The sequence below is a fragment of the Macaca fascicularis genome, chromosome 3 (genome assembly GCF_037993035.2).
Source record: "Macaca fascicularis isolate 582-1 chromosome 3, T2T-MFA8v1.1".
NCBI classification, from domain to species: domain Eukaryota; kingdom Metazoa; phylum Chordata; class Mammalia; order Primates; family Cercopithecidae; genus Macaca; species Macaca fascicularis.
Genome location: NC_088377.1, coordinates 7,226,510 through 7,236,360, shown reverse-complemented (window position 1 = coordinate 7,236,360; position 9,851 = coordinate 7,226,510). Strand labels below are relative to the sequence as shown.

The 9,851-nt window shown below is 47.6% G+C and overlaps 1 protein-coding gene across 1 annotated transcript in view; it reads left to right on the top strand.

The window, feature by feature from the left end:
• Window positions 1–2,470: 2,470 nt before the first annotated feature.
• IGSF5 (immunoglobulin superfamily member 5) overlaps window positions 2,471–9,851 on the top strand; it is a 36,630-nt gene continuing 29,249 nt past the window's right edge. The window contains exons 1-3 of the mRNA XM_065541123.2: window positions 2,471–2,529; window positions 3,804–3,882; window positions 9,127–9,444. Of these exons, the coding sequence (XP_065397195.1) occupies window positions 3,819–3,882; window positions 9,127–9,444 (382 nt within the window). The 5' untranslated portion in view covers window positions 2,471–2,529; window positions 3,804–3,818. The remainder of the gene's footprint in view (window positions 2,530–3,803; window positions 3,883–9,126; window positions 9,445–9,851) is intronic.

The window sequence follows — 9,851 nt, the reverse complement described above, 5'->3', positions numbered from 1 at the left end:
TTAATCCATTCTGCTATTTTGTATCTTTTAAGTGGAGCATTTAGGCCATTTACATTAGGTCAATATTGAGATGTGAGGTACTGTTGTATTCATCATACTAGTTGTTACCTAGATACTTCTATTTTTAATTGTGTTACTGTTTAATAGACCCTCTGAGATTTATGCTTTAAGCAGGTTCTATTTTGGTGCATATGAAACTTTTGTTTCAAGATTTAGAACTCCTTTTAGCATTTCTTGTAGTGCTGGTTTGGTAGTGGCAAATGCCTTCAGCATCTGTTTGTCTGAAAAAGACTTTATCTCTCATTTATGAAGCTTAGTTTTGCTGGCTATAAAATTCTTGGCTGACAATCATTTTGTTTAAAGAGGCTAATGATAGGACTTCAATCCCTTCTGGCTTATAAGGCTTCTGCTGAGGAATCTGTATGGCTGTTTCCCACCAAACTTGAGCAGGCACTTGTCCCCTATTCTGTTTGTTTTTGAGCTTCTTGCTGTTGCCCCAAACAGGACATTTTCTGGCACTTTTGAAGATTCCATTATCAAGCTGTTTCCAATAATCCAAAAATAAGGGGCTAAGTGAGATCTCAAATGCACCAATTTTCTTTCTGAGAGGACTAGCTTGGTGAGTCCTGGCTGATCTTCTGAGTGTGTTTGCCTCTTGTCAGGACAGGGAGGAATTGGTGGGTGGCTAATCCTGTCTATTTAATACAATTTAATAAGACTAAAGACTTTAAGAAAAAAAGATTTTTCAACTAAGTGTAGGTAATTCAAGTCTGCTATAATGAAATGAATGAGAAATTAAATCTCAAGTCCTGTTCAGACTACCCTACAGGGATATTAATGAACAATACTTGGCATATGTCTTTATTTAATTAAAGCACCTTGTATGATTTCAGTTAAACTTGAAATCAGCTTTATGACAGTGTTCCAACTGCATACGCCCTTCAAATGCTATCGCCTCTCAAATCCATATCTGTAGCAACCTCACTGCTTGGTTCCTGGAACTCTGACGGTGTTTTTGCACTGTCTGCCCTGTGATTCTGCTAGATTCTTCTTTCATACAGAGATGAAATGCAGATGACATGTGAGGATGTTGGCAGAATGGAGTGTTGAGTAAGTTAAGCAATCTATTCTTAGTCTGTTGCCTGACTCTACCTGCTTGTCAGGGACTAGAAGTCTCTCCTAACATACCTTAATCTATTGCTGCGTTGTTTTCTATAACACTGGATTCACACTCGGCTGTGTCTTCTTTTGGTAAAATATGTAATTTTTAATAACTAGATGACTCAATTTCTCTTTCATCCTCTGCTAGAGCCTGACGTTCCAGGTGACTACTTGTGGAGTTGTGTTAATCGAACCTTAAAAATCAGTGAATGATTTATTTGACACTTCATAATTCCAGATTTTGGATCAATCTGGGAAGGCTGTGATTTCATTTTGGTTTGTATACAGCTGTTGTACAACTTGCTACTGAGGCATATTTGTAGGGATTTGCTGAGTCTATGGTAGATTATTGCAAGGGGCTGGGTCCCACAATGAAATGTTGCTGCAGCACACGTATTTTAAACCTTATATTAAATTACAGGCTGGGAGTGGTGGCTCATGCCTGTAATCCCAGCACTTTGGGAGGCCGAGACAGGCAGATCACCTGAGGTCAGGAGTTCAAGACCAGCCTTGCCAACATGGTGAAACTCCGTCTCTACTAAAAATACAAAAACAAATTAGCCCAGCGTGGTGGCGGGTGCCTGTACTCCCAGCTACCTGGGAAGCTGAGGCAGGAGAGTTGCTTGAACCCAGGAGGCAGAGGTTGCAGTGAGCCGAGATCGTGCCATTGCACTCCAGCCTGGCCAACAGAGTGAGACTTGGTCTCAAACAAACAAACAAACAAACACAAACAAACAAAAAATTACAGACACGAGTAGTTATAGTTTGATGCATATGTTGAATTTTGCTTTCCAAAGACCTCGGAGAAATGAAGGGGTGGAAACCCCACATTCTTTCTCGAGGCTGTGAATACCAGTAATGCACTTAAATGCTAAACGCGGGTCACAGGCCTGAGCATCTTTGCTGTCCTTCACGCTGACACTCTGGGTTTCATTCAGTAACTTGGGTGAGATGTCCGCAGATCAAGGTGTGGCAGTGGTTTTCCCATCACGGTTTCAATTCTTGTATTTTTTGTTTCTGGGTTAGCTGTGGGATCTGCCTTCCAGGGCCTATCGAAACGAAAGGAGACTGGAGCCATGGATGTGTGTTGTCAGCACATTAGAAAGTCTCTCCTCAAAGTCCCTGATGGGACCTGGCACCTTATATTCTGGAGGGATGGGTGGACTAGCCTCGCAGGGCTGTGGAATGTGTGTAGATGCCAAAGCTGAAATGAGAACCGTTCGGGTCACTGGACTCCACTCATTGGTGCTGCGGAGGAATGTTTGCAATAAAGAGACCCTTTCCTGAGGCTGAGGAGTGTTGTTTTGCAGGTGGTTCGTGACATAGGTGATCTAACCCTGAATCTTCCAGGAGGACACAACAGTACTGGTGAGTGTCTTGGATAAGCGTCTCCTAGGGAAGAGAAAAAAGCAAACAGAAAAAAATGCAAGGGTGGAGGGTGACCAAGAGGACATCAACGAACAAAGGGGGTTGGAAGGAAGGAATAAAAGGTATACATGGAAGAATCCTCATGTGCTGTCAATGGTCTGGCCAGGCCTTACCCCGTCTATCCTGACCTCCCTGAACTCTGACCTCACTCCGTCCACCCACCCCTCGCTCTGCCGCAGAGCCTTCTCTGCAGTTGGTCAAGCACAGCAGGCACAGTCCCCCTGAGGGCCTTAGCACCTGCTGTTTCCTCTGCTGGGAAAGTTCTTCCTGTAGGTGTCCAGTGCGGTGGCTGTTGTCTAACCTCATTCGCTGTGTGTGGTGCAGCTTCGCGGGGGCCTTTCTCTGACCACCCTGTTTGAAGTGGTAGCTGGTCCCCCTCCTTGTCCTGTTTTTCCCCACACCTATTGCCACCTTCTAATAGGCCATGTCATCTATGTATTCATTTGGTTGCCTGTCTTCCCTTTTGAGACTGTGAACTCATGAAGGCAGGAGTTTTTTTCTCAGGGATTAGTGACTGAAACAAATGTAATAAGCCCATGCTCTGCATTTTGGTCAGTCATTCAGAGGTGAGTCTACACCATCTGCATCCCTTCATGATGCAGGTGGGCTTGCGGGTGGGGTAAGACCATTTCATCCAGTTATTCTCAAATTTGACCAGGCACCAGAATCACCTGGAGGGCTTCTTTAAATCCAAAATTCTGGGCCCACCCCAGGGGTTTCTGATTCAGGAGGTCTGAGGTGGGCCCAGAAATGTGCATTTTTTTTTTAAGAGTCTCGCTCTGTCACTTAGGTTGGAGTGCAATGACGTGATCTCTGCTCACTGCAACCTCCACCTCCCGGGTTCAAGTGATTCTCCTGCCTCAGCCTCCTGAGTACCTGGGATTACAGGTACACACCACCACACCTGGCTAATTTTTGTATTTTTAGTAGAGATGGGGTTTCACCATATTGGCCAGGCTGGTCTCGAACTCCTGACCTCAGATGATCCACCTGCCTCAGCAAGTGCTGGAATTACAGGTGTGAGCTGCTGCACCCGGCCTGTGCTTTCTAACACTTCCCAAGAGAGGCTGCCACTGTCTACACTGTGATGTGCCGATCTAACGTGTCCACGGGCACACACCAGCTGGGGGGTGGGGGAGGGGTGGCACAGAAGACTTCTGAACAGTAGATGCTCGTCAGTGATGGGCGGTTACCTGCTCGCTTTATTTTCCCAGGGCCAGGGAGAACATATGGAGGTGCAGAGCTACGGGAAAGCTGTCCTGACCGTGCTGGTCGTCCTGGCTGGGCTGGCAGGTAGGGGTCGCCTGAGCTTTGTGGGCTGTTCACCAATGTCCGCTTGGAGTGTTGGGGGAAGACGAGGGCCACAGGAGGCCTCTGGAACACACAACTGCCAGAAGAGTCTTTCTCAGCCACTTCCCACTGCAGACCTTCCCATGGCGACCTCTTCTGTGTGACCCATTTCCTCCTGCATCGACTCGACTCCCAGAACGGTCCTTCAGGTGCATGGCATCTCCCCCCATCCTCATCGGGGCCATCACTGTCCTGGGAGTCTGCCTTCGGTTCCTTCCCACAAGTGGTTGCACCTGCTGAAATGTCCCTTCCCCTCCCTGGTTTCTCACCTCTTCAATTTCTCTCTGGCCTTCAAGGAAAACCTGACTCAGAAATCACCTCCTCCCTGAAGCCTCCTAACCCTTGCCATTTTCAGGGCGAGAATCCCAGTTTCCATTTACTGATAGGGGAAGGGTTCTGTTGTGTGTGACACACTCCAGCGCTCTCCAACGGTGTCAGCTGGAGTGAACTCCTGCGTGCAAGGCCTGGGTCTCCTGGTCAGACTACTTTCTATGCGAGAGGCATAGCGTATAGTCTGGGGTGCTGGGAGGAACTGGGGTTTTCACAGCCAGCTTTGGTTTTCATTAGGTTTGTTTAGTTTCCATTGCTTCAGGGGGGTGTTAGTTTTGTGTTCCCAACTAGATAGTAAACTCCTCTTGCATTCCTGATGGCAGTGACTCGAAGGCATTTATTTGAAGAATAACAGACGTACAGAAAGGGGCACATTTCATAAAGGTATAGCTGGGTGACTTTTCACAAAGCGAGCATATTTGTATGATCGACGTTGAGGCCAAGAACCTTCAATGGACAGCTCCCTTCCAGGCACTCCACCCCACTCCCAGTGATCATCATTCTGACTTCTTTTTTTGTTGTTGTTGTTGTTGAGACAGAGTCTCGCTCTGTTGCCCAGGCTGGAGTGCTGTGGCTGGATCTCGGCTCACTGCAAGCTCTGCCTCCCGGGTTTACGCCATTCTCCTGCCTCAGCCTCCCTAGTAGCTGGGACTACAGGCGCCCGCCACCTCGCCCGGCTAGTTTTTTGTATTTTTTTAGTAGAGACGGGGTTTCACTGTGTTCGCCAGGATGGTCTCAATCTCCTGACCTCGTGATCCGCCCGTCTCAGCCTCCCAAAGTGCTGGGATTACAGGCTTGAGCCACCGTGCCCGGCCCATCATTCTGACTTCTAACTGTGTAGACACATTTTGCATGTTTTGTACTTTACAAACATATCTACTCTATTTTAGGTGGCTAGACATTGTGTTTTACAATTCTGGCCATGACAGTGTTTGAAAGAATAAAATGGATAAAATAGAATGGGCAGTAGCAGAGCGTGTTGCCTGCCTAAGAACTGTTTTGTGACATTTTGGCTTTGGGTCTGTTTATACATTAAATCTAAGAGCACCAGAATGTGGTGCCAAAATGTGTTTGGGGATGAAGATATTCTAAAGGCCTGCAGCAAGCAAAGCAAAGTGTTCCAGAGGTGGTTGTTAAACATTTGTTTGTAGAATGGAGAGGAAGACAAGGTCCCTGCTTGTATAGAGCTTAGGGACTGACTGTAGGGTTAACAAACCACCCTCAATATACATCTTAGGCATATGGCATTGTATGGGCCTATTTCAGCCATGGGTACAAAAAACTCTTCCAAAGGTTTGGTGGGCAATGGATGAACGCTGGGTCTAGTGTTTCTGAGACACTTTTTCCTGAAAAAGCTGAGGCAGGCTGGTTGCAGTAGCTCATGCCTGTAATCCCAGCACTCTGGGAGGCCAAGGTGGGCAGATCACAAGGTCAGGAGATCGAGACCATCCTGACTAACACGGTGAAACCCCGTCTCTACTAAAAATCCAAAAAATTAGCTGGGTGTAGTGGCACGCACCTGTAGTCCCAGCTACTTGGGAGACTGAGGCAGGAGAATCACTTGAACCCGGGAGGCGGAGCTTGCAGTGAGCCGAGATTGTGCCACTGCACTCCAGTCTGGGCAACAGAGCGAGACTCCGTCTCAAAAAAAAAAAAAAAATGCTGAGGAATATGTGCTGTTTTGAGGGCATGGAGGATCTGGGTTGAGGCCTGGAGGTGGCTATTTCAGGAGAGGAGAGTATATGTGGGCTAATTCTAGAGCTTCTGAATGTCCATCCCCAAATTTGTAATGAATGCAAATTTGTAATGGATACCAAAGCGTTCAAATGCTTCATGTTGGAAAGTCTTATGGGTAGAGTCATTTTCATTTGTAGATATCACTCTGAATATCCATTATCAACCTGTGTGTGCACGCGTAATGCTCTTCCCAGCCCTCTCGTTGCCACCTTGCCTACTGTATAATGGGTTATATAGAACTCAACCAACATGTGTATTCCCTCAGTACATAATCATAAGCAGTTGTTATGGACCACTTCTTTACCTGTCATGTGACGCTGTGCCAGAATCAGGTTGGAAAGCAGGCCGCATTATATAGGGTTCAATGAAACCCCTCTGATGAGACTTTATGGTTTGTAAGGTGGACTCCCCAGCCCCTTAGATAAGAATTTGGGCAAGAGAAGAAAAAGATCAGCCTTCGGTCCTTAGTGACAACCTTAGCTAGTGGCCACAGGGAGGTTCCCAGGCAGGAGGAGACATTGATCTTTCCCAGTGCTCTGCCCCCATCTGACTGTCTGCTCTATAAAGCAAAAGGGAGAGGAAAGAGGAAAGCGAGGTTTTAAGTGAGGCAGGTGATTGTTGGATTCAAGGTCTTCTTTACAGTTTTCTCCTATTCTGTATAGGGGAAGGTTACCGCCGATAAGACACAGCTGAGAGAGGGATGAGCTCCCAGGACCTAAAGTGACCAGAAATACGGCTCCTGAGTCTTGAGGCACAGCTGTAGCGTGGTTTACTTAGGGTTTGTTCTAGCAAGGACATTAACCTTCCTCTAGTGTTTATTCTGAAGAAATGTTTGGCTAGCCTTCCTCATCTCACTGCCTGATCTTGCAGTGTAGAAAAATGCTGATCATTGCGGCTCTTAAACAGTTAGAGCTAAATGCCTAGCTAAACACACGTAACACAGTCAGGGGAATTTGGTGTTTAGAGTTGGATACCTCCTGTTTCACCTGAAAGTCGAATCAAAGTCAAGGAGTTTCCATCTGGTGCAGCTCCCTCCTTCCTCCTTTTCATCTCCCAGCTGCAGAATAGGGTTATGTGGGCTGCACAGATTGTATGATTCCGTAGTGACACGTGTGGCCTCCAGGGTACATAAAGATTGGCCTTGGAGTGAAATAATCTCAGCACTTCTCACAAGGCATTGGAAGGAACTGTGGTTTCAGAGGGATGCTGGTTCTGTTGGCGCTGCATGGCCCGGGCTTCTCACTGGGTAAGGCTGGGGCTCACCCATCCATCATCCCCACACTCACCCTGCTAGGCTCTGTCCACTCGACTGCCATTGACCCAGGGTGGGAGTGCAGGGGGAGTGTGGTTATTACAGCATGGACCCTTGGGGCGCAGACTTGGCTATTTTCTCTTCTTCTTAACAAGCAATTCAGAGTTCATGGAAAGGGCATTGCGGCTTCCCTGGGGGAATTGTTTTTAAATTCCATTTCTCATACTTAAAACAAAAATCAAAGATCAAAGAGATCTTGGATCAGAGAGACTTGCTGTGAGGTCAGGGAGAATACCTAATCTGAGTTGTGTTTTAAAGTCATACTTTCTCTCTCTCTGTTTTTTTTTAAATGATGTCCGGGGACAAAACAAAGAGTAGTAATCATGTTTATCCAAACGCTGGCTTAGCCTTAGTGAACTCTCACCTTCTTCAGTTCTGCCTCTCCCAAGCCAGTGGGCCCCTCCTCCACCATGGCATCCTCGCCTGCTGGTCCTGCTTCTGGAGGGAACTGTTCCTGGTGGCGGCTTACTCCTTCCCTTTCACCCATTGTTCTTGCAGGGGCAGTTTGGCCCCCATGATGTGCCTGGGTACGCAGGTGAAGTGCTAATGTGCTACTGTGTGTCCAACGGTGTGATTCCTCCCCAGAAACCTTTAGGGCTATAATGAGATTCTTTTAGAACCTGCCGTGCCATTTTTTCAGACAGAGTCTTGCTCTGTTGCCCAGGCTCTAGTGCAGTGGCACGATCTTGGCTCACCACAACCTCTGCCTCCCGGGTGCAAGTGATTTCCTGCCTCAGCCTCCTGTAGCTGGGCTTATAGGCACCCACAACCACACCTGGCTAATTTTTGTATTTTTAGTAGAGACAGGGTTTCACCATGTTGGCCAGGCTGGTCTTGAACTCTTGACCTCAGGTGATCCGCCCACCTCGGCCTCCCAAAGTGCTGGGATTACAGGTGTGAGCCTCTGCGCCTGGCCTACCTTGCAATTTACAAGACAGAAGGAAAGGGAGGAGCTGCAGTTTTGGGTGCTACCCACTGTATATGATGGCAGGCTACCTGGTTCACCCACAGGGATCCCACAACACTAGAAGGTAGTAGGACGTGTTGCCGTCTCATTGATAGGGTGGGCACGAATGAGGAGAAGCCACGGTCTGTGGTGTGCCAGGGTGTCTTCCTGCTATAAACTCTGAATGACATCAGAAGAGAAAAGAGGATGAAATTCAGAGCGGGAAGGTCAGAGTTTGGGTCCCAGCCCCACTGCTGTGAATGCCAATCCTGGGATGTTGCCAGTTGGCAGAGTTGGTTTTTTATGGAGGCTCTGAGGGAGGGTCTTCCGTGCCTCTTCCTTAGCTTCTGATGTTGCTCCAATCTTTGGCATTCCTTGGCTTGTAGATGCATCACTCCGGTCTCTGCATCCATCCTCACATGGTGTTCTTCTCTGCAGGCCTCTGTGTCTCAAATCTCACTCTGCATTTCTCTTGCAGGGACACCTGTGATTGGATTTAGGGCCCATTCTAAACCTAGGTCGATTTCATCTTGAGATCCTTACCTAATTACATCTGCAAAGACCCTATTTTCAAAGGTTCCATTCTGAGGATCCAGTGGACATGTGTTTGGAGGAATACTACTCAACCCAATACAGCTGTAGAGTTAGGGGGTAGAGTGGAAAGGAGGGCATGGCCGTGGCTTCCACCGGAAGCTCCTGATTTGCCGGGGAGAGCTGGTGTTAGGATCCAAAAGACACAGAGTCTGAGCCACTGGATGGTAACCCTGGGGGTTACCACTGATAAATACAGAAAGGTTACAGCACACAGTTGATTTATGGAGATCCATTCATTTACCAACTTGAAAAATTGGCTGCCTTCCAGGTTCTGGATCCGGTAATGAAGTCATAGAAGGCCCCCAAAATGTAACAGTCTTGAAGGGCTCCCAGGCTCGCTTCAACTGCACTGTCTCGCAGGGCTGGAAGCTCATCATGTGGGCTCTCAATGACATGGTGGTGCTGAGCATCAGGCCCATGGAGCCCATCATCACCAATGACCGCTTCACCTCTCAGAGGTACGACCAGGGTGGGAACTTCACCTCGGAGATGATCATCCACAATGTGCAGCCCAGTGATTCGGGGAACATCAGATGCAGCCTCCAGAACAGTCGCCTGCATGGATCTGCTTCCCTTACAGTCCAAGGTGTGTATGCAGGTGGCTTCTGAATGCCACATCTGAAGTCCATCGGGTTAAATGTCAGAGGGCAGGAAGAACCTTCTAAAGTTCATGCTGCGTATGATGGCAGATGTGGTCTACCTTCAGGTGGTGTTGACGTACAATCATTCTGAACTGATGAATGCTTTGTGGTTTGTCGCCTCCTTCCTCCCTCATGCTCTCCCTGCCTCCTCCCTTCCTCTTCCCTTCTCCCCATCTCTTTCTTCCCTCCTATGTGCTCTAGCCTTCAGTTGGCAATAGGCTTAGAATTATTCTGGATGGACTAATGTTTATTGTTTTGTTGATTTATCCCACTTCTTCCTCACTTCCTCCCTTCTTTCCCTTTTTCCTGCTTCATTCCCTCTCTCCTTCCATCTTAGCTTTCCTTCTTTTTT